This window comes from Oncorhynchus keta, chromosome 31, assembly GCF_023373465.1.
Source record: "Oncorhynchus keta strain PuntledgeMale-10-30-2019 chromosome 31, Oket_V2, whole genome shotgun sequence".
In the NCBI taxonomy this organism is placed as follows: Eukaryota; Metazoa; Chordata; class Actinopteri; order Salmoniformes; family Salmonidae; genus Oncorhynchus; species Oncorhynchus keta.
The window spans coordinates 23395417-23421374 of NC_068451.1; the positions used below are offsets into that span (position 1 = coordinate 23395417).

The 25958-nt window shown below is 41.4% G+C and overlaps 1 protein-coding gene across 1 annotated transcript in view; it reads right to left on the bottom strand.

The window, feature by feature from the left end:
- LOC118375775 (transmembrane protease serine 9) overlaps positions 1–18396 on the bottom strand; it is a 35977-nt gene extending 17581 nt beyond the window's left edge. Inside the window, exons 1-11 of the mRNA XM_052489098.1 lie at positions 18269–18396; positions 17940–18090; positions 17566–17816; positions 17274–17410; positions 16879–16980; positions 16648–16692; positions 6481–6873; positions 6133–6356; positions 631–757; positions 374–544; positions 193–291 (exon numbers count right to left, since the gene is read on the bottom strand). Coding sequence (XP_052345058.1) covers positions 193–291; positions 374–544; positions 631–757; positions 6133–6356; positions 6481–6873; positions 16648–16692; positions 16879–16980; positions 17274–17410; positions 17566–17816; positions 17940–18090; positions 18269–18308 — 1740 coding nt within the window. The 5' untranslated portion in view covers positions 18309–18396. The remainder of the gene's footprint in view (positions 1–192; positions 292–373; positions 545–630; positions 758–6132; positions 6357–6480; positions 6874–16647; positions 16693–16878; positions 16981–17273; positions 17411–17565; positions 17817–17939; positions 18091–18268) is intronic.
- Between the last annotated feature and the right edge of the window lie 7562 nt (positions 18397–25958).

The following is a 25958-nucleotide window of genomic DNA, read 5'->3' on the forward strand; positions in this document are numbered from 1 at the left end:
GCAGCTGCAGCAAAGGCGGTTTTGAAAAGATATTTCCTCTTCTTCTCAATCATGACTATTGAGCAAACCGAGACTGGATTAGGCAGACCTCTTGTGCTCTGAGAGGTTTTCCTCCAGAGACTAGATTAGCTTCTGGAAATCGTACTTCCCAAGATCAAAGGTGGAGATGAGGAAAACTTTGGGATTCCCTACGGTCTTCAGGTTCCCCTCACAATTCTGTCTGATCTTGGAGAGCAAATCCTCCTCCCTGTAGTTCTTCTTCCATGCCTCAGCTCGGCTGTCGTTGTCAATCTTCGACCGGAAGAGGTAAAAATATATTCTTCATATTCTGGATCTCTTTGGCCAGCATGATGTTGTTCTCTTTGAACCTCACTGTGCCGACGATGATGAAGAAGTTGTAGGTTTTAAACTTTTCCTCCTTCAGGTACTTCTTTGCTTTAATGTTTGGGGTGCCGGTACCAGGCAGGTCCCAGAATGTCACGTTAGGCACTGTGTGATGGCTGTATCTAATGGGCTTCATTGTGGTCTTGGTCAACTCCAGTTTCTACTGCCCCTTTGTCCATGTAAGGCATTAACAAAGGTGGACTTTCCCGCCCTGCTCTCCCCTGTCACAACAATGTTAAGGGTCACGTTCTCCAGCAGATCCAGGTGCTCCTTTGCTTTGGCTGCATTTTCTGTTGGGGTAAACATGTCGTAGTTCTTCATTTCCTTGTCGATGTCAAGATCCTCATATAAGTTTTCATCAGACATCTTGCTCCTGACAACCCATAATTAGCTAAATTAATAACACACAAACATCCATCACATGCGGAACTATCCACTTATGTAATATAGATGCATTGTGCAATCTTAGAAAAAAGGGTTATTTGGGGTTTTATGCATTGTTTTATGGATTTGCAAACTTAATGGTTCTTTGGGCGATATTTCTTTCATTTTAATTTTTGGATTATTTGTGTATTGTTTTGTGTTTTGTAAGGTATTACTGCACTGTTGGAGCTAGGAACAAGCATTCCGCTGCACCTGTGATAAAATCTGCACATCTGTGTACGCGACCAATAAACTTTTATTTGATTTGACAAGATTAAATAACCCTTTACTAAAGAAGGTTCTATATACGTATAAACCCAGTGAAGGCAAAAAATCTTGAGGTTTCTTTCCCTATCCCAAAAGGTAATGTGGATTTTAGCAAACAATAGCTGAGAAAACCTAACATGCTGACCAGACCGGACACGTCGCGTGATCCATGTTATTCAAATATTGCACCCACACTGCTTGAGAGTGCCAAAGAGTATCTGCTGATGCCAAGGGCAAAAATAGAACTCCTTTCTATTTCTGACGCAGATCGCGCTGAAAGTCCTGCTTCTCCTATCTCCTCATTGGTTTATAGAAGCAGGTACCCACGTGCCATCTCCTCATTGGTTATACCCACGTGGGTGATTGAAAGACTAACTGTTTTGCTGGTTGTCGTGGTAATACTATAAAAGTTTAGATGCCGATCACCATATACGTTCAAAGATGAAAAGGCCTGGAAGGAGGAGAGATGACTAGAAATGATTCGGTTGGCCGTTTTATGTGTGTCGGAGTAGAGGACCTTGTGCATATCAGGTAAAATAACAACTCAATGTTTATATCCCAGGAAAAATTAGCTAGCAACAGCAAGCTAGCTAAATAGGACATATTAGCTAGTAAGTGCAAGCTAACTAGCTAAATTGCCATACATGTTTAATGCTTTTCAACCTGTCTCCAAATTAATGACATTGGTTCAGAGTTTGTTTTGATATTTTAACCTGCGTGTCGTGATCCCGTTTGGTGTAGGGGGACAAAATACATTTATGCACGATAGCACGTGCGCGCAGACGGTTTGGGTTCCGTGTAACACAGTCACATCTAACTCTAGCTGTTGCATAGACATTTATATCAATATTAATGATGCTGCTGAATGGTCAGAAAAATGGCTAGCTATCTAGCCCGACACCGTTTACTCTCAATGGCTTGGTGTAGATAATATTAGTATTTTTGCAGCATTGTTGCCGAGGTTGGAGTGGCAAAGAGCAAGGTTCATAAAATGTATTATTTAATTCAAATACGTTTGTGAAGCAATAATCATATAATAAACCGTACGCTAGCTAGATAAGGTTGTTTCAGGATTTGAGCACATTTTTGTCAACAGGAAAGGTAGGCTACTTTTAGTTAGCTTCTTTACAAGCTAGCTAACTCTTACAAAAAACATGAATATTTGTTATTGAATATGCCAAATAGAGCTACAGACCACCTGACAATGGCAATTAGGTAACTGCTACTTTTAGTTCAGTATTTCAGTGTGGAGTCAGATGATGGGACTATGTTTCATGAAGCCATTAGAAGACTGGACTGAGTGTTGCTGTCGTCTGTTGAATGCATAACACGTGATGGTCGGTTCCCATCTCTCCACTGGGATTCTCTGTCTCTAAGCCTATTACAGGGGCTGAGTCACTGGCTTACTGGCGCTCTTCCAATCGTCACTTGAGTGGGTTGAGTCACTGACGTGATCTTCCTGTCCGGGTCGGCACCCGCCTCAGGTTCATGCCGTGGGGTAGATCTTTGTGGGCTATACTCGGCCTTGTCTCAGGGTAGTGTTAGGGTTGTGTCAATTCGAATCTGGTATCAGGATAAGTATGACACTGAGTCACTGATTGTATGCTATGTATTTTTTATTAGCTAAGCAATAAGTGGTAAATGCAATTTTCGTATATACGGGCTCTCTGTCCCACCTCGTAGGGCAAAACAGAGAACTGACTTGTACCTGACAAAGATATTATAATATACTCTGATGACAGAAGTAGTTCCTGCTTCCGAGCCGGCATGTCAGAGTAGAGACTGGGCGTGGTTTAGACTCACCTAGCCTATCGTTGATTGTTGGCGCAGAGCTGGTCCCATCCCCCGGGCACTCCAGCGGTCAATCGTTGTAGTTGTGTAGAATATACAGTTATCAGGCTCCTGGCTCCTGTTATCGCAAAACTACATTCTGAATGTGCCCCCCCAACTCATTGCACAGTTCCTGTCTTCATGTTATTCGGTATTTTTCCATCATGAGAAAGGCCCATGGCCCTGAAACTGTTAACAATGTCTCAAGTCAGCTTTGTTGCATAACACATATACCCACACAAGCAAATAATATTCCATCACATATGATATGGTAAGGGCTATAGTGTATAACACAGAACCTCACAGTAGTAGGTTGGTGGTTGAAGATATCCCTCTAGTGGTGTGGGGGCTGTGCTTTGGCAAAGTGGGTGGGGTTATAGGACCATGCCTCAGTATTATCTGGCCTGATGTCTCCTTGCTGTCCCCAGTCCACCTGGTCATGCTGCTGCTCCAATTTCAACTGTTCTGCCTGCGGCTATGGAACCCTGACCTGTTCACTGGACGTGTTACCTTGTCCTGGACCTGCTGTTTTGGACTCTCTCTCTATCGCACCTGCTGTCTCTAACTCTGAATGATCGGCTATGAAAAGCCAACTGACATTTACTCCTGAGTTGCTGACCTGTTGCACCCTCTACAACCACTGGGATTATTATTATCTGACCCTGCTGGTCATCTATGAACGTTTGAACATCTTGGCCATGTTCTGTTATAATCTCCACCCGGTACAGCCAGAAGAGGACTGGCCACCCGCTAGGAGCCTGGTTCCTCTATAGGTTTCTTCCTAGGTTCCGGCCTTTCTAGGGAGTTTTACCTAGCCACCGTGCTTCTATATCTGCATTGCTTTCAGTTTGGGGTTTTAGGCTGGGTTTCTGTACAGCACTTTGTGACATCAGCTGATGTAAAAAGGGCTTTATAAATACATTTGATTGATTGATTGATTTGATGTGCAATTGATAATGTCATACCCAGCCAAATAACTGCTGTAAATCTGTACTGTATAATTGTTCTAATAGTCTGTTCTGAGGTACGGACCCATCTCTACCTCAGTCTGGAGTGGTGGTTATTGTTATTTTATTAGGATCCCATTAGCTGTTGCAAAAGCTGCAGCTACTCTTCCTGGGGCCCAAAGAAAACATAAACCATGACATAATACAGAACAATAATAGATAAGAATAGCTCAAGGACAGAACTGCATATATTTAAAACAAGTATATAGAAATAAAAAAGGTTCTGTACTGACAAAACACTGAGAAAACAGAGATGCCCATACTATAGGCCTATATTCCGTCACATTTATCAATTTAATTGGCATATATATTCAAAGAAGTGGACTTTTTGCATTTATAATTATGATTTTTTTTCCCATTCTAATGTGAACAGAGAATAAGTGAAGATAGCCCATGTGGTTACAGTAGGTTACATAAGGTTTATCCACTTGCACAGCTTGCTATGCATCTCAACTAAATGTATACTGAACAAAAATATAAATGCAACATGTAAAGTGTTGGTCCCATTTTTCACAAGCAGAGATGAACGATTCTAGAAATGTTCCATATGTTCCATTGTTTACATCCCTGTTAGTGAGCATTTCTCCTTTGCCAAGATAATCCATCCACCTGACAGGTGTGGCATTTCAAGAAGCTGATTAAACAACATGATCATTACACAGGTGCACATTGTGTTGGGGACAATAAAATGTACAGTTTTGTCACACACCACAATTCCAAGTTCCAGGTTTTGAGGGAGCATGCAATTGGCATGCTGACTGCAGGAATGTCCACCAGAGCTGTTGCCAGATCATTTCATGTTAATTTCTCTACCATAAGCCACCTCCAATGTCGTTTTAGAGAATTTGGCAGTACATCCAACCGGCCTCACAACCGCAGACAACGTGTAACCACGCCAGCCCAGGACCTCCACTTCCGGCTTCTTTACCTGCGGGATCATCTGAGACCAACCACCCGGACAGCTGATGAAACTGAGGAGTATTTCTGTCTGTAATAAAGCCCTTTTGTGCCAAAAAACTAATCCTAATTGGCTGGGCCTGGCTCCCCAGTGGGTGGGCCTGGCTCCCCAGTGGGTGGGCCTGGCTCCCAAGTGGGTGGGCCTGGCTCCCAAGTGGGTGGGCCTATGCCCTCCTAGGCCAACCCATGGCTACGCACCTGCCCAGTCACGTGAAATCCATAGATTAGGGCCTAATGAATTTATTTCAATTAACTGATTTCCTTATATGAACTGTAACTCAATAAAATAGTTGAAATTGTTGCATGTTGCGTTTATATTTTTGTTCAGTATAATTAGTATTTTATTGTTTCATTCACACCTGCTCTGTTGGAGCTCGAATCTTAAATGAAGTATTTCGCTGAACACTGCAACAACATCTGCGACCCTGTGCATGTGACAGTGTACATACAATTACAAAATATCTCAAATAAAAATAGATGTCATTACTTCAATATGAACTCACATATTGTTTTTGATAGACAACTTTACATTTCCCAAGCATTCACCTGCCAGTTACTAGTACAATCAAATACTGACAATTATAAAGAGTACAAAGCAGGGGAAAAAATGTCACAAAGACAAATCAAAATGTTAACACATTTTTTTATAACAGATGTATGTATAGCATCCATTGTTTTGCACTCAACAATGCTAATGATGATACAAATGCTAGTAATAACACTATAGCTAATAACTATGCTACAGCTAATTAAGATGATAATGCTAACAACAATGCTATAGCTAACAAAATGTTAATGCTAATAATGATGCTAATTCTAATAACAAATCTATAATTAAGTTAACAAACTCAAACATTGGGTTCCTGACTCGGTTGTCATGGTAACAAAAGTGATTAGACATTTGACCTGTAGGATATGTTTTTGCAGCCATTATAGTATCCGAGGTGTTTATATAACAAGGTGTTTTCAGTTTGATAATTTTACATCATTCTACACCTGCCATCATGAGCATTGCTTTAGCAACCTCCACCATCTCTTTTCTTTTTTTTCTTTTTGTCCAGAAGGTGTAATGTAGTGGCAAAGGCAATCCCCACTGATCCAAACCTACCAATGGCAGGTATGCTAGTCAACTCAACCACAATGGTCTTAGCTGCCACCATAGCTGTTGTACTCAGCATTCCAGCCACCACCTTCTCATCGACCCCCCCCCCAGCGAAGCGAGACTTCATCGCTGAGCCCAGTTCACCCACTGGCTTATTGACACGTTCTGAGAGTCTCATCTCGTCCAAAGGCTATGAAGGGCCTGCAGAGGAAGGCCTGCATAATACCAACCTCACAGACCACTGAGAAGCCAGGGATGGGTACGGCTGCTGTGTTTGAGGTGGCAGCAGCTGCAACGCAAGGAGTTTTGAAAAGCTCCTTCCTCTTCTTTTCAATCATGACTTTGGAGCCAACCGGCAGAGACTGGATCAAGGCTGACCTCTTGTGCTCTGGGAGGTTTTTTGAGAGAGAGAGTCAAGCAGCTGCTGGAAATTGTACTTCCCCAGCTCAAAGGTGGTGATGAGGAAGACTTTTGGGCTCCCTACGGTCTTCAGGTTCTCCTCACAATTACTGTATGTCTGATCTTGGAGAGCAAATCTTCCTCCCTGTAGTTCTTCTTCCATGCCTCAGCTCGGATGTCATTGTCGATCTTCGAACAGACAAAGTAGAACATCTTCATCTCTGAGGCCTGCATGATGTTGTTCTCTTTGAACCTCACAGTGCCGATGATGACGAAGAAGTCGTAGGTTTCAAACTTGACCTCCTTCAGGTAATTCTTTGCTTTAAAGTTTGGGGGGCTGATACCAGGCAGGTCCCAGATTTTCACGTTAGTCATGGTGGGATGGGAGCATCTAATGGCCTTCATGGTGGTCTCCATCACTCTGGTTTCTGCTGCTCCCTCGTCCCCATCCAGTCCAACCAAGTAAGGCGTTAACGAAAGTGGACTTTCCTGACCCACTTTTCCCTGTCACAGCGATGTTAAGTGTCACATTCTCTAGGAGATCCAGGTCCTCCTTGACCTTGGCTGCATTCTCTGATTGGGTAAACTTGTCATAGTTCTTAATTTCATTGATGATGTCAGGATCTTCATAGAAGTTTTGATTCAATGAAATTACTGTCTCATTTTTCTGTTGTCAACATTGCCGACCACAATACAGTAGTCAAGTACAGCGGTTTTCAAACTATTTGGGGCCGGGAACCCGTTTTGTGTTAGCAAATTCACCAGGGACCCCCTCATAATCAGAACACCACTCCTTTAGAATGCAATGACATTTACTATGAATTCTGCAATACATGGCCAGACTAAAGTTTTGGGCCCTGGGAAAGAACAGTTTAAAGGTCTACTTCTTGGCTTCAGCAGAGAAAGTTTTCCAGTTTTCAAGCAAATTCTACATGTTTTGCTACAAAGCAGATTTTTGTTGCCGTTTTAAAGCACATTTCCTGCAATTCTATACATTTTGCCATGAGACAGAGTGTCACGACTCCGACCGAAGGTGGCTCCCCTTCCCGTTCGGGTGGCGCTCGGCGGCGGCGTCCCCGGCCTACTAGCTGCCACTGATTCTTTCCTCCCCCTCCTTATGTGTTTATTGAGTACACCTGTTTTGAGTTGGGTATAATTAGGGAGGCTTTATTAGTCAGCCGGCCCGCCTGGTTCTTTGTGCGGGATTCATTATTGTGACCTTCTGTTTTGTGTAACTTGTGCACACATCTGTGGGTTACGTGTTTCCCATTTCGTGGGTTTTGCTGGACAGTTTAAGTCCCCGTGTTTGGGCCGTTTGTTTTGTTATACGCCCTGTGTTTTCCTGGGGTTGGCTTATGTTCGCCGTGTTGTGCATTAAAGTAGTGTAACAGTGTAACTTTAGACCGTCCCCTCGCCCATACCCGGGCACAAACCAGGGACCCTCTGCACACATCAACAACAGTCACCCTCGAAGCATCGTTACCCATCGCTCCACAAAAGCCACGGCCCTTGCAGAGCAAGGGGAACTACTACATCAAAGTCTCAGAGCAAGTGACGTCACCGATTGAAACGCTATTTAGCGCGCACCACCGCTAACTAAGCTAGCTGTTTCACATCCGTTACAGTAGCACTACCCTGAACTCTCTGCTTCCTGCGCCTGACTTCTCACCCACTACACTCAGAACGTTGCACAGAGAGAAAACTTAGCAGTTTTAAAGATACATTTACAGTGCATTTACAGTGCCTTGAAAAAGTATTCATACATTTACATTTTACATTTAAGTCATTTAGCAGACGCTCTTATCCAGAGCGACTTACAAATTGGATGTTCTGTTGATGGTGGTGGAAAACGCTCTCAGGCGCCGCTCCAGAATCTCCTATAAGTGTTCAATTATACTGAACAAAATTATAAAATGCAACATGTAACAATTTCAAAGATTTTACTGAGTTATAGTTCACATAAGGAAATCAGTTAATTGAAACAAATTCCCTTTGGAACATTTTATTGTGTTACAAAGTGGGATTAAAATGGATAGAATTTTTTTTGTCAACAATCTACCCAAAATAATCTGTAATATCAAAGTGGAAGAAAATGTTTTTGTTTTTTTTAAGATTCACAGAAATTGTATAACTAAAATATAGTTGTTGCATAAGCATTCAGCTCCCTGAGTTAACAATCTAGAAGCAGCTGTGAATCTTCTTGGCTAAGTCTATAAGAGCTTTACACACCTGGACTGTGCAATATTAGCCCATTATTATTGTCAACATTCTTGAAGCTCTGTCAAGATTGTTGGAAATCATGGCTAGACAGCCATTTTCAAGTCTTGTCATATATTTTCAAGCAGATTTAAGTCAAAACTGTAAATTGGCCACTCAGAAACATTCACTATCTTATTGGTAAACAACTCCAGTGTAGATTTGGCCTTGTAGGTTATTGTCTTGCTGAAAGGTTAATGCTCCCCATTTGCCCATCTTGTATAATATACTGTAACATTAACTCTAACCTCTGCATCTGTCTGTCTTCTGTCTCCTTCCTCCTGTCATTCTTTCTGAACACGACTCCCTCTCTCCATCCTCCTCTCTTTCTCATCTCACCCTCCCTCCCTATCCTTCTTTCCCTCAGTGGCAGCTCCTATGGATAATAGGATCGTTGGGGTTATGAGTGTGAGGCTCCCTCATCAACGACCAGTGGATCATGGTTGCCTCCCACTGCTGGATTATGTAAGTACTAAGGTCACATTCACTTATCTTTTCCCTCAAGCCTCTCTTCCTCCTTCAGTGCATTATATTTTCTTTCTGTTTCATGTATTCTCTCCAGTTTTCACTCACAAATCATCTCTGTCTGTGGACGCCATCTACTAGCTCCAGAGCTATGACTACCAGACCCTGGACCATGACATTATGCTGTTGAAGCTGGCCCACCCTGTCACTCTCAACAAGTTTGTCAAGCCCATCGCCCTGCCCACAGCCTGCCCCAAGGCCGGGGACATGTGTGTGGTGTCTGGATGGGGAAACATCTACACTGACTCTGGTGTGAATGCAGACTGAGTGTAAAATGGGATTCGATGAGACTGGGGGTCTGATGGGGGTCCTGAAAGTGTGGCTGTCTCTGTCAGTGTCCAACCTGTTTAAACTCCAGTGTGAAGACATCCCCTTCCTGTCTAATAAGGCCTGTGAGAAGTCTGACACTAGCCAGATGAATGACTCCTAGAGCTCTGCTACCCAACTCCAACCCGGACAGGCCATGACACTATAAATAAGGCTGTTTTTTCATCGAAGCTAGGGTACAGGCAGGGCTCGCTTATCAATAAATTGATCACTAAGATTTCGAAGCTGAGTCATTTGCTCATGCTGTGCTGCTCAATACTGTCATATCTCACTAAGATCAAAGCTGTAGTGACACATCACTAAGATCATAACAACTTCGTCAAATATAAGACAGGAGAGATTATTTCACAGAAAATAAGAATGTAGTGTGACAGAAAGTAGCTAACAGCTAACTGCTCTCTCATGTCTCTTCATTGTGCAGAGCAGCCCAAGCGGAGCTGTTGCTTGATAGTCACAGACACAGAGCCACCATGAGCAGAGCGCATGCAGAGCAGCCCAAGCGGAGCTGTTGCTTGATAGTCACAGACACAGAGCCACCATGAGCAGAGCGCATGCAGAGCAGCCCAAGCGGAGCTGTTGCTTGATAGTCACAGACACAGAGCCACCATGAGCAGAGCACATGCAGAGCATGCGACAGGGAGGAGCAGCTAATGGACTCACTAAAGGGTACGTTTTTTCTGATTTCGGGCCGGGCCTTAAAATTGACAGAAGCCTGTTTAAGTGGAAAGTCAACATATTTAGAACTGACCGAAGGTTATGGCACGTGAACACATATGTGAAACACATGCAGTATGTTTTATATGTGAACACATATGTGAAACACATGCAGTATGTTTTATATGTGAACACATATGTGAAACACATGCAGTATGTTTTATATGTGAACACATATGTGAAACACATGCAGTATGTTTTATATGTGAACACATATGTGAAACACATGCAGTATGTTTTATATGTGAACACATATGTGAAACACATGCAGTATGTTTTATATGTGAACACATATGTGAAACACATGCAGTATGTTTTATATGTGAACACATATGTGAAACACATGCAGTATGTTTTATATGTGAACACATATGTGAAACACATGCAGTATGTTTTATATGTGAACACATATGTGAAACACATGCAGTATGTTTTATATGTGAACACATATGTGAAACACATGCAGTATGTTTTATATGTGAACACATATGTGAAACACATGCAGTATGTTTTATATGTGAACACATATGTGAAACACATGCAGTATGTTTTATATGTGAACACATATGTGAAACACATGCAGTATGTTTTATATGTGAACACATATGTGAAACTCATGCAGTATGTTTTATATGTGAACACATGTGAAACTCATGCAGTATGTTTTATATGTGAACACATATGTGAAACACATGCAGTATGTTTTATATGTGAACACATATGTGAAACACATGCAGTATGTTTTATATGTGAACACATATGTGAAACACATGCAGTATGTTTTATATGTGAACACATATGTTTTATATGTGAAACTCATGCAGTATGTTTTATATGTGAACACATATGTGAAACTCATGCAGTATGTTTTATTGTGAACACATATGTGAAACACATGCAGTATGTTTTATATGTGAACACATATGTGAAACACATGCAGTATGTTTTATATGTGAACACATATGTGAAACACATGCAGTATGTTTTATATGTGAACACATATGTGAAACACATGCAGTATGTTTTATATGTGAACACATATGTGAAACACATGCAGTATGTTTTATATGTGAACACATATGTGAAACACATGCAGTATGTTTTATATGTGAACACATATGTGAAACTCATGCAGTATGTTTTATATGTGAACACATATGTGAAACACATGCAGTATGTTTTATATGTGAACACATATGTGAAACACATGCAGTATGTTTTATAAACACATATGTGAAACACATGCAGTATGTTTTATATGTGAACACATATGTGAAACACATGCAGTATGTTTTATATGTGAACACATATGTGAAACACATGCAGTATGTTTTATATGTGAACACATATGTGAACACAGTATGTTTTATATGTGAACACATATGTGAAACACATGCAGTATGTTTTATATGTGAACACATATGTGAAACACATGCAGTATGTTTTATATGTGAACACATATGTGAAACTCATGCAGTATGTTTTATATGTGAACACATATGTGAAACACATGCAGTATGTTTTATATGTGAACACATATGTGAAACACATGCAGTATGTTTTATATGTGAACACATATGTGAAACACATGCAGTATGTTTTATATGTGAACACATATGTGAAACACATGCAGTATGTTTTATATGTGAACGCATATGCAAAACAAAAGTAGCATGTTTTATATGTGAACTCATATGCAAATCAAATGTACTATGTTTTATATGTGAACTCATATGCAAATCACATGCAGTATGTTTTATATGTGAACTCATAAGCAAAACAAAAGTAGTATGTTTTTATATGATGGTTACACTTTACATTACAGTGCCCTTCTTACTGTGTAATTATTCCTGTAATTACAGTGTAACACGTATTATAATTACTAACCATTGTTGCATTGTACGTACTTTGCATTGTATTTAGGGTTAGGGTTAGGGTTAGTTCCCTGACTGCCTTGCCTGGTTCACCAATTACTTTGCAGACAGAGTTCAGTGTGTCAAATCGGAGGGCATGCTGTCCGGTCCTCTGGCAGTCTCTATGGGGGTGCCACAGGGTTCAATTCTCGGGCCGATTCTTTTCTCTGTATATATCAATGATGTTGCTCTTGCTGCGGGAGATTCCTTGATCCACCTCTACGCAGACGACACCATTCTATATACTTCCGGCCCGTCCTTGGACACTGTGCTATCTAACCTCCAAACGAGCTTCAATGCCATACAACACTCCTTCCGTGGCCTCCAACTGCTCTTAAACGCTAGTAAAACCAAATGCATGCTTTTCAACCGTTCGCTGCCTGCACCCGCACGCCTGACCAGCATCACCACCCTGGATGGTTCCGACCTTGAATATGTGGACATCTATAAGTACCTAGGTGTCTGGCTAGACTTTAAACTCTCCTTCCAGACTCATATCAAACATCTCCAATCGAAAATCAAATCAAGAGTCGGCTTTCTATTCCACAACAAAGCCTCCTTCACTCACGCCGTCAAACTCACCCTAGTAAAACTGACTATCCTACCGATCCTCGACTTCGGCGATGTCATCTACAAAATTGCTTCCAACACTCTACTCAGCAAACTGGATGCAGTTTATCACAGTGCCATCCGTTTTGTCACTAAAGCACCTTATACCACCCACCACTGCGACTTGTATGCTCTAGTCGGCTGGCCCTCGCTACATATTCGTCGCCAGACCCACTGGCTCCAGGTCATCTACAAGTCCATGCTAGGTAAAGCTCCGCCTTATCTCAGTTCACTGGTCACGATGGCAACACCCATCCGTAGCACGCGCTCCAGCAGGTGTATCTCACTGATCATCCCTAAAGCCAACACCTCATTTGGCCGCCTTTCGTTCCAGTTCTCTGCTGCCTGTGACTGGAACGAATTGCAAAAACCGCTGAAGTTGGAGACTTTTATCTCCCTCACCAACTTCAAACATCAGCTATCTGAGCAGCTAACCGATCGCTGCAGCTGTACATAGTCTATTGGTAAGTAGCCCACCCATTTTCACCTACCTCATCCCCATACTGTTTTTATTTATTTACTTTTCTGCTCTTTTGCACACCAATATTTGATTTGCATATGAGTTCACATATAAAACATCTGACCATCTGATCATTTATCACTCCAGTGTTAATCTGCAAAATTGTAATTATTCGCCTACCTCCTCATGCCTTTTGCACACAATGTATATAGACTCCCCTTTTTTTTCTACTGTGTTATTGACTTGTTAATTGTTTACTCCATGTGTAACTCTGTGTTGTCTGTTCACACTGCTATGCTTTATCTTGGCCAGGTCGCAGTTGCAAATGAGAACTTGTTTTCAACTAGCCTACCTGGTTAAATAAAGGTGAAATAAAAAAATAAAAATAAAAAATAGGGTTAGGGTTAGGGCTAAAGTTGGGGTTAGGCTCACTGCTGTAAGTGCATTGTAACTCACTGTAACAATTTCAATACTTAATAATTATTAGTAATTTATAATGAATAATTATTCATAATTAATACAGTGTAATTACATGAGTAATTACACAGTAATAAGGGCAATGTAATGTAAAGAATGACCTTTTGTAGTGTGTCATAGTGTGCCGTTTGGGGCCTTTTGAAAGTGGCTTTTCAAAATTCCTTTACATGGACAAGGTACATGAACATCATTAATGTGTAAAAACTCAAAGCGATAACTCATGTTACCAATGGCACCTTTTGATCTCAAAGAGTAAAAATTCTAAACACGTTCGACTATAATACTTCTTTTGAATTCACTTATTCTTTCAAGTCATTACGTTAGCGATACTGTTGTGAGCGGGTACATTTTTAAGAATTATTAAGTGATTAAAACCAAATCGGTAACATAATTAAAGAAAAATCATTAAAGGAATTACTGTAGTCTAAAAAATGCAGGTTTAACTAGGCAAGTCAGATAAGAACAAATTCTCATTTACAATGACAGCCTACACTGGCCAAATCTGGGCCAATTGTGCGCCGCCCTATGGGATTCCCAATCACGGCCGGTTGTGATACAGCCTGGATTCAAACCAGAGTGTCTGTTGTGACACATCAAGCACTGAGATGCAGTGCTTTAGACTGCTACACCACTCGGGAGCCCCCAAAAGCAGTTCCCTGACCAGGAAGCGGACCCAGGACGCGGCGGTGAGAGAGCCAAATCCTAACCACTAGGCTGGGAGCCACTTGTGGATTTGACAGCTTTAATGCAGTTGCACCTCCAACAACCAGAAAACAACCAACCACTATGCCGATGTCTGCTAAATCGGATCTGATTGAATAGAGCCCTAAGAGTTTTTACTACATGAGTGGGTTTTTAAGTTGTCGGTGAAATGGGTTACAAGTAAGCTATTGTAAGTGTGATTACTAATTGATTATCATTGATTGGTAATGCCTGACCTGTGTCTATAAATTCCTATCTGTCACGTGAACTGATTGAGATGGTGGTTGTTTATAGAGATTAAAGTGACTTTTTATATCGCTCCTGTATGCTGCCTCTGTCTGATCTTAACTGTCATTATAGTTGACGTTCCAGCCTTCGAACCCCCTTACACTATTGAACACATTGTCACGTTCTGACCATAGTTTTGTTATTTTATTCTTTGTTTTAGTATGGTCAGGGTGTGAGTTGGGGTGAGAAGTCTATGTTTGTTTTAGTATGGTCAGGGTGTGAGTTGGGGTGGGAAGTCTATGTTTGTTTTAGTATGGTCAGGGTGTGAGTTGGGGTGGGAAGTCTATGTTTGTTTTAGTATGGTCAGGGTGTGAGTTGGGGTGGGAAGTCTATGTTTGTTTTAGTATGGTCAGGGTGTGAGTTGGGGTGGGAAGTCTATGTTTGTTTTAGTATGGTCAGGGTGTGAGTTGGGGTGGGAAGTCTATGTTTGTTTTAGTATGGTCAGGGCGTGAGTTGGGGTGGGAAGTCTATGTTTGTTTTAGTATGGTCAGGGCGTGAGTTGGGGTGGGAAGTCTATGTTTGTTTTAGTATGGTCAGGGCGTGAGTTGGGGTGGGAAGTCTATGTTTGTTTTAGTATGGTCAGGGTGTGAGTTGGGGTGGGAAGTCTATGTTTGTTTTAGTATGGTCAGGGTGTGAGTTGGGGTGGGAAGTCTATGTTTGTGTTAGTATGGTCAGGGTGTGAGTTGGGGTGGGAAATCTATGTTTGTTTTAGTATGGTCAGGGTGTGAGTTGGGGTGGGAAGTCTATGTTTGTTTTTCTATGTTGGTTTTTGTGTTCGGCCTAGTATGGTTCTCAATCAGAGGCAGGTGTCATTAGTTGTCTCTGATTGAGAATCATACGTAGGTAGCCTGGGTTTCACTTTTGGTGTGTGGGTGTTTGTTTCCGTGTGAGTGTTTTGGCCACACGGTACTGTTTCAAGTTTTGTATATTTCACGTTTATTATTTTGTTCCAGTGTTCAGTTGTGTTTTTGAATAAATCAATATGGACACTAACCACACTGCGTTTTGGTCCGATCCTTACTCCTCCTCAGACGAAGAGGAGGAAATCCGTTACACACATACACAACAGTATGTGTTAATAGCATACTGTAGCAGCAATTTAAAATGTGTAGACAAAAGGCACTCTTCACTGAATATAGTTAATTTTGATTCATTGGAGCATTGGAGAAAATACAAAGTAGTAAATGTTTTTATGCATCAAGTGATCGCTTCTCTCTGGCATTTACACAGGCATAGCTCCAAAAAAACAATAATTAATGTTGCCACATGGATTTACGGAAAATATGAACACGTCTATGACGTTTCCAATAGAAAGATGTTTATAGTGAGAAATGATTCCTCCTAACAGTTTACAAGGTTAAATGGATAGTTCACCCAAATGAAGAAATAACATAATCCTAATGATTTGTAGAGAGAGTAGTCTGTGCAGTCAGTCTGTATTCTGTGGAGCCAGAGAGTCTGCAACCCAAGTTTTGTTTGATAGGTTCCCACTTACAATACTTGATAGCCAAAAATACATGGGACTGGTAGGACCCTCTTTTAACATACTCTGATTGGTCAACTGAAGATCAATACTTTCTTGATATTATCAGAATACATTGTGTATTCGGACTTATCCCTTATAGTTTATTGAAGCCTTAAAAACACCTACAGTATATGTACATTAGAAGTGCTCAAGCTGTTATAATTACAGCATTTATAAACCAACACAAATTGAGACATTCCACTTGTAATCAACACTCCTTTGATGACATACAGAACATACTATTGCACTACTACATTCATGAACATGTGTTCTATGCTGCATGCATGTAAGAAGTACCTTCTACAGTATATTTATTTTTTATAGTTTTATACCTTGGGAATAGACACAGTAACTCAAATTATGTTAAATGCTTTATTTGTCATTAGTATTTCATCTCCAGTATAAAAGGTAGATGTTGAACTGCACAGGATGTTGTAGACTTCTGGGACCATGCTGGAGGATCGAAGCTAGGATCAGACTTAGTAGGTGGCCATGGTGCTGGTCAGCCAGTCATTGAAGATGCACACCTGAAGGAAGAGAAGAAGAAGGGAGACAGTAGTGGACACGCTCAATGGGAGGCAACATGAGAACCATCAATCAATGTTTTATAGACTCAATGTCTTTTTCCTTCAGGAAACCAAGGGATATCACAGTGATGTATGAATGTTGATGTTTTCCTGAAACACAACAGGAAAACCGGTTTTCTGTCTTACCTTGGCGTAGACACCGGGGTTACCGGGCTCGGCACAGCCATAACCCCAGGACACAACACCCTGGAGCTCACCATTGCACACCACAGGGCCACCAGAGTCACCCTGAGAGAGATAGATAAAGAAGGGGAGAAAGATTGTGAGATCGAGAGAGAGAGGAAGGGAGAGAGAGAGAGAGAGAGAGAGAGAGAGAGAGAGAGAGAGAGAGAGAGAGAGAGAGAGAGAGAGAGAGAGAGAGAGAGAGAGAGAGAGAGGAGAGGGAGAGAGAGAGAGAGAGAGAGAGAGAGAGGAGACAAGTGATTTGAATTGGTTATTTCATTATCAATTTCTAATCAATTGAAAAAGTACATCTAAAGTCATCAGTGGAACCACTGAATTGATGTCAGTGTGGTAAGTACCTGGCAAGAGTCCTTGCCTCCCTCCAGGTATCCAGCGCAGAACATGGCGTTGGTGATCATGCCAGGGTAGGAGTTGTTACAGTCGCTGTAGGACAGGATGGGGATGTTCAGGCACTGAAGCTTGTTCTTGTCAGCGGCTGTAAGGAGGGAGGGAGGTGGAGAACGAGTTATAGTTAGATATAATGAGTGTTTTTAATAATAGGTCTACATTTGCTATGTCTGTAAACACACTCAGTCACCATGAAGATGACCAACTGGCACATGTAACCTTTGACCCAGGTTCTGCACTCACTGGAGCTCATGGTGTTGCCCCATCCAGAGACGGTACACATGGTGCCCGCGGGGGCACAGCTGCTGGGCAGAGCAACAGGCTGCACGTAGGTGTTGAGGGTGGCGGGCTTGCTCAGCTTGATCAGCATGATGTCATTGTCGATGTTGTAGGAGCTGTAGTTGGGGTGACGGATCACGCGGGATGAAGAGATGAACTGCTCGCTACCCTCAGTCACCTTGATGTTGTGCTCGCCCAGACGCACCTCCACACGGCTGAAAGAGAGAGAGTTCATGTGAATGTGGAGTTCAAGTTTCGCAAGAGTTAAGCTTATCAAATTGCTGCTAGTTGTTATTGACTCAATATGTTGCTAGTAGCTCCCTTGGGAGTGTACTTACGACTTGTAGCAGTGAGCAGCAGACACAACCCAGTTCTCATTGACCAAGGAGCCACCACAGAAGTGGTACCCAGAGTTCAGGGACACCTGGTGGGGCTGGGAGTAGGCCTTGCACTCATACCCTCCAACGATCTTGTCGTCCTCCGTGGCGACTGTAAACAGAGAGCAGGCATATTCTTAGCGATATTACCTCAGCTTTTGAGATGGAAAAGCATAGCACTATGATAAAACGACAACAACATATTTCTTAATAAAGTCAAAAAAACACATTTGTGATGTTAGTGTCATTACACAGTCCTGTTCTTTTTCTATGGTCATTATTATACTCACAAGCGGCTCCAATGAGCAGAACGAAGACCAGAGAAATCATGGTTGCTATATGATCCTGTCGATGAAAGGGGTTAATCTGCACCTCTGGTATATATGCAGAATTCGTTGTGCCGCCCCGTTTAATGGAACTGTTTGATTGGTCAACAGAAATCCAATCAGAGGCAAAAGGTGCACTGCCAAGGTCAGCATTATGACAAAGCATTTTCCATCATGGTGTGGTATGAATTTGACCCTGAAGGCAGCAGAAAGCTAAATATATGTTTTCATTAGTCTCAGTACTTTTAAGTGCAGGTTCTTACCATCTGCATTTGATTGAAATTCTTACAGGAGACAGTGATACATGTACAGTGCACTACAACTGCCAGTTTGAGATGGCCAGTATTCTCTGCAGTTCAGACTGTATCTTGACCTCAACATGACTGCAACACAGCTGTGTGGTTCACACGGTGGTATTCTCTTGGAGAAGTCGACAAACACAAATTTGCTGCTCACAAGGCCAAATTTAGCTTTGTAAACAAGTAAACTGGTTTTAAGGAGTTTTGTTGGAATGTCATGCAAGGCTGTCTTAAAATTTGATTTTGAATCCTCCTGTAGCTCAGTTGGTAGAGCATGGCGCTTGTAACGCCAGGGTAGTGGGTTCGATTCCCGGGACCACCCATACGTAGAATGTATGCACACATGACTGTAAGTCGCTTTGGATAAAAGCGTCTGCTAAATGGCATATATATATCATATATATATATATATCATTACATAAGTTATACTGTATGCAATTAATATACAGTTAAACACTCAAAATAAGCAAACACTTGGGTAGTGCAGCTTATTATATGAATTATGAATATACCTTGACAGTAGATTGATGTCTTCACCCTGTCTCAACTCTAATCTTACCCATAAACATAGATTCAACTCTAAACCTCGCTTCATGTCCAAGTCTCTGCTCAACCCTCAACCCTACTAACCTTGCTTCATGTCAACATCCTGGCTCAACCCAAACCCTAATCCTCAACCCTAACTAACCCTAGCTTCATGTCAACATCCTGGCTCAACCCAAACCCTAACCCTCAACCCTAACTAACCCTAGCTTCATGTCAACATCCTGGCTCAACCCTAACCCTCAACCCTAACTAACCCTAGCTTCTTGTCCACATCCCAGCTCAACCCAAACCCTAACCCTCAACCCTAACTTCATGTCAACATCCCAGCTCAACCCACACCCTAACTTCATGTCCACATCCCAGCTCAACCCTAACCCTCAACCCTAACCCTAACCCTAACCCTAACTTCATGTCCACATCCCAGCTCAACCCAAACCCTCAACCTTCAACCCTAACCCTAACTTCATGTCCACATCCCTGCTCAACCCAAACCCTAACCCTAACATCATGTCCACATCCCAGCTCAACCCAAACCCTCAACCTTCAACCCTAACCCTCAACCCTAACTAACCCTAACTTCATGTCCACATCCCAGCTCAACCCAAACCCTCAACCTTCAACCCTAACCCTAACTTCATGTCAACATCCCAGTTCAACCCAAACCCTCAACCCTCAACCCTCAACCCTCAACCCTCAACCCTAACTTAATGTCCACATCCCAGCTCAACCCAAACCCTCAACCCTCAACCCTAACCCTAACTTCATGTCAACATCCCAGCTCAACCCAAACCCTCAACCCTAACCCTAACTTAATGTCAACATCCCAGCTCAACCCAAACCCTCAACCCTAACCCCAACTTCATGTCAACATCCCAGCTCAACCCAAACCCTCAACCCTCAACCCTAACCCCAAGTTCATGTCAACATCCCAGCTCAAACCAAACCCTCAACCCTCAACCCTAACTTCATGTCCACATCCCAGCTCAACCCAAACCCTCAACCCTCAACCCTCAACCCTCAACCCTCAACCCTCAACCCTAACTTCATGTCAACATCCCAGCTCAACCCAAACCCTCAACCCTCAACCCTAACTTCATGTCCACATCCCAGCTCAACCCAAACCCTCAACCCTCAACCCTAACTTCATGTCCACATCCCAGCTCAACCCAAACCCTCAACCCTAACTTCATGTCCACATCCCAGCTCAACCCAAACTCTCAACCCTAACTTCATGTCCACATCCCAGCTCAACCCAAACCTCAACCCTCAACCCTCAACCCTAACTTCATGTCCACATCCCAGCTCAACTTTAGCCCAATACGTTTACCAACCTCAATTAAGTAAGAATAGTACAAGAATAATACATTTATCGATCTCTCAAAATAACAAGTTTAACCAACTGAAAATAATTAAACCAATCAATCAGTTTATCCAACTCATAATAAACATTTAACGTACTCATAATAACTCAATTTGGCTCAACCGTAACCGTAGCCTCAACACTAACACCAAAACTAACCATAACCCCAGCTTTATGTTCAACCCAGGCGTGTGTTAAGTATGACAAAAATGGTACTGTACTAAATGACCAGTTAAAAAAAGCTGTTGAAAAACTGTGCACACCGTTTTGAGGAAACATCTGGTTCAGTACAAACAGTCACATAACGTAGCAACTGTTGAAGCGAACTGAACTCAACCTGGCTCACTTCTAAACCCAGGATTTGGTCAGAGTCATCATTTTGTTAGCATGTTACCATGTACCAGTAGCCAAAAGGATTTTGTCTCATTAGAACATGTGTATGTGTTCAATAGCATACTCTAGCAGCAATATACAGTTGAAGTTGGAAGTTTACATACACTTAGGTTGGAGTGATTAACACTCCACAAATATCCTGCTAACAAACTATAGTTTTGACAAGTTGGTTAGGACATCTACTTTGTGCATGACACAAGTCATTTTTCCAACAATTGTTTAGAGACTTATAATTTATAACACTTATAATTCACTGTATCACAATTCCAGTGGGTCAGAAAGTTACATACACTAAGTCGATTGTGCCTTTAAACAGCTTGGAAAATCCCAGAAAATTATGTCATGGTTTTAGAAGCTTCTGATGTATTTCAAGGCCTACCTTCAAACTCAGTGCCTCTTTGCTTGGCATCATGGGAAAATCAAAAGAAATCAGCCAAGAAATCAGCCAAGACCTCAGAAAAAAATTGTAGACCTCCACAACTTTGGTTCATCCTTGGGAGCAATTTCCAAAAAGCCTGAAGGTACCACGTTCATCTGTACAAACAATAGTAAGCAAGTATAAACACCATGGGACCACGCAGCCATCATTACCGCTCAGGAAGGAGACGCCTTCTGTCTCCTAGAAACGAACGTACTTTGGTGCGAAAAGTGAAAATCAATCCCAGGACAACAGCAAAGGACCTTGTGAAGATGCTGGTGGAAACAGGTACAAAAGTATCTATACCCACAGTAAAACGAGTCCTATATCATAACCTGAAAGGCCACTCAGCAAGGAAGAAGCCACTGCTCCAAAACCACCATAAAAAAGCCAGACTACGGTTTGCAACTGCACATGGGGACAAAGATCGTACTTTTTTGAGAAATGTCCTCTGGTCTAATGAAACAAAAATAGAACTGTTTGGCCATAATGACCCTCGTTATGTTTGGAGGAAAAAGGGGTGGCTTGCAAGCCGAAGAACGGGTGTGGCAGCATCATGTTGTGGGGGTGCTTTGCTGCAGGAGGGACTGGTGCACTTCACAAAATAGTTGGCATCATGAGGAACGCAAATTATGTGGATATATTGAAGCTACATCTCAAAACATCAGTCAGGAAGTGTCACGGCTCTCGTCGTAATGAGGATCAGATCAAAGCGCAGCGTGGTAAGTGTTCATGATTTTATTTGATCACAAAACACTCGAACAAAATAAACAAGAGGGGAAACCGAAACAGTTATATAAGGTGCATAAACTATACAGAAAACAACTACAAAACACAGGTGGGAAAAAGGCTGCCTAAGTATGATTCTCAATCAGAGACAATGATAGACAGCTGTCCCTGATTGAGAACCATACCCGTCAAAACATAGAAATAAAGAAACTAGAATGCCCACCCTAGTCACACCCTGGCCTAATCAAAATAGAAAATAAAAGCCTCTCTATGGCCAGGGCGTGACAGGAAGTTAAAGCATTGTTGCAAATTGGGCGGCAAGTAGCCTAGTGGTTAGAGCGTTGGAATAGTAACTGAAAAGATTGCAAGATTGAATCCCTGAGCTGACAAGGTAAAAATCTGTCATTCCCTGAACAAGGCCGTTAACCCACTGTTCCTAGGCCTTCATTAAAAATAAGAATTTGTTCTTAACTGACTTGCCTATTTAAATAAAGGTAAAATATATTTTAAAAAATAATGGGTCTTCCAAATGGACAATGACCCCAAGCATACCTCCAAAGTTGTGGCAAAATGGCTTAAGGACAACAAAGTCAAGGTATTGGAGTGGCCATCACAAAGCCCTGACCTCAAGCCTATAGAAAGTTTGTGGGCAGAACTAAAAAAGCATGTGTGAGCAAGGAGGCCTACAAACCTGACTCAGTTATTCCAGCTCTGTCAGGAGGAGTGGGCCAAAATTCACCCAACTTATTGTGGGAAGCTTGTGGAAGGCTACCCAAAATGTTTGACCCAAGTTAAACAATTTAAAGGCAATGCTACCAAATACTAATTGAGTGTATGTACACTTCTGATCCACTGGGAATGTGATGAAAGAAATAAAAGCTGAAATAAATCATTCTCTCTACTATTATTCTGACATTTCACGTTCTTAAAATAAAGTGGTGATCCTGACCTAAGACAGAATTTTTACTATGATTAAATGTCAGGAATTGTGAAACGCTGACTTTAAATGTATTTGGCTAAATTGTATGTAAACTTCTGACTTCAACTGTAAAACTGCTGTATACAGAAGACTCACCCAATAAAGAGTTCATTTAGATGTAATAGAGCAATGTGGGAAAAGCATAGCAGTTGTAACACAAGTCTTCTAACATATTAGTTCTCTCTGAAATATACTCAAGCATATAACAACATAGAAAACACAACTAATGTGTGTACTTACTGTGCCTGGGGAAAAGGATTTTCTCCCTTTCCAATTTTCTCTGTTTTTGCATATATTTTGATACTGAATGTAATCAGTTCTTCAACCAAAACCTAATATTAGACAAAGGGAACTTGAGTTACAAATAACAAAAAAATATAGACGTATTTATTTAATTCACAAAATGACGCAACTCCCAATTTGCCTGTGTGAAAAAGTAATTGCTCCTTACACTCAATAACTGGTTGTGCTTTAGCTGCAATGACTGCAACCAAATACTTCCTGTAGTTGTTGATCAGTCTCGAACTTCGCTGTGGAGGAATTTTGGCTTACTCTTGCGTACAGAACTGCTTTCATTCAGTGACTTGTGTGGGTTTGAACTGCTTGTTTCAAGTCTTGCCACAGCATCTCAATTGGGATTAGGTATAGACCTTGACTTGGTCCTTGAAAAACTTCATATTTGTTGCTTTTTAACCATTTTCATGTAGACTTGATTGTGTGTTTGGATCATTGTCTTGCTGCGTAACCCAGCTGTGCTTCAGCTTCAGCTCACAGACGGATGGCCTGACGTTCTTACTGTGGAATGTAGTGTTTGGTTTTCGCCAGACATAATGGGACCCATCTCATCCCAGAACTTTGCCAAATAGCATCTGGATGATCATCAAGACTCTTGGAAGAATGTTCTAGGAGAGATGGATGACAATGATCTGAAACACACAATGAAGTCTACATGAAAATCAACAGATTTGAAGTTTTGGAATCTTCTTGTCAAAGTCCAGACCTGTCGCTGAGTTAAAGCAGTTCTGCAAGGAAGAGTGGGCCAAAATTCCTCCACAGCGATGTGAGAGACTGATCAACAACTACAGGAAGTGTTTGGTTGGAGTAATTGCAGCTAAAGGTGGCACAACCAGTTAATGAGTGTAAGGGGGCAATTACTTTTTCAAACAGGGACATTGGGTGTTGCATAACATTGTTAATGAAATATGTATGTAATTGGTGTGTGATTTGTTCACTCAGGTTCCCTTTATCTAATATTAGGTTTGTGGTTAAGGATGTGATTTTCAGTATCAGAAATATGCAAAATTAGAGAAAATTACAAAGGGGGAAAGTACGTTTTCACGGCACTTTATCGATTTATGGAATGATCATAATATGAAGATTCCAATAGAACAATGTTTAAAGTGAAATTCCTCCTAAGAGTTTAAAAGGTTAGAGGAAATAGTTCACACAAGTTGCAAATTAACTTTAACTTAATGATTGCTATAGAAAGTAGTAAATTGCCTTTAAAATCTAAATTATCCACAGAGTAATTCGCTTGTCAACAATCTCGGCCTACCTTTTGGTGATATGCAGTGTGTTACATTGAGGCCATTAGAGGGCGCTTTGGTCATTCGACTTCAGGAATCTGAGCTCCAGACGCATTTATAAATTCTACTCAGGACCGGTTCTAGGCATAAGCAATGTAAGTGGTCCCTTTCTAGGGAGTTTTTCCTAGCCACCGTGCTTCTACACCTGCATTGCTTGCTGTTTGGGGTTTTAGGCTGGGTTTCTGTACAGCACTTTGAGATATTAGCTGATGTACGAAGGGCTATATAAATACATTTGATTTGATTTTGTCGTTTAAAGCCCCCGACAGCTAGGGGTCCCCTGACCACAAAAACAAACACATTTTATTTATTTTTGACTTTTTTGGGTGTAACTCAGTCATGGTCTCAAATTACTATTGATTTACTATTACTAAATTACTATTACTACTGTCCCTGACAGTCACTCAATTAGCCATTCCATTTGACTGATCCTGAGTACAGCCATGTCAGTAAAACAGTTTTAGATTGGTATTTGATCTAGCCAGCTATATAAACTTGTAGTAATCATGGCCGAATACCAACCGGGCACGCAGGGCATGTGCCCAGGCCTCCACGGGGCCCATATTAATATATACTCTATATATTTTTTTATTATGATTGTTATTCAAGAAGATTATAGATTAGCTTTAATGTTGCAGATAAATTGTGGCTTCCATCAATGAAATTGTCTATATCATTTCCAATCCCCCATATATTTTTTGCGAGGTGGTGGGCCTCCCCAACCACATCTTGCATAGGGCTCCAAAAAGGCTAGAGCCGGCCCTAGTAATACTCTTCAAGACATTAGTGGACACACTCAATGGGAGGCAACATGAGAACCACCAATCTGTTTTATAGACTCAATGTCTTTTTCTTTAGAGAAACCAAGTTGTCACAGTTGATATTTTTGCTCGGTGTAAAGCATTATGTAAGATCTAACCATATTCATGTTGCACTACATTGTATTTCAGTAGCAACACAACTCTCAGAGACAATACTCTAAATAGGTAAGAAGGAGGAGCAATTATGCCACACTTTTAACATCCTTACATCAGCTATTGTGAGCAGCAACACATCAATACACAACTATAGAAACAAATCATTGCAATCAATAATGTTCCTTGTTGTATCTTGCTGTATTGATACATATCAAATGGTTAAGGTAGGGTACCATGACACAATGAATTCACCCCCTGTATCCTTTAGAAAGAAAACAGTATATTCTTGATCCATACTTTAAAAATTTGCTAGTGGTTCCTAGTTTCTCTGGTGTTTACTAGTAAAACTACTTGACATGAGAAGATAGAAAGACCTTTACAAAGATTTCTAAGGACAGTGAAAGTACAAACACAACAGAAAAAAGTA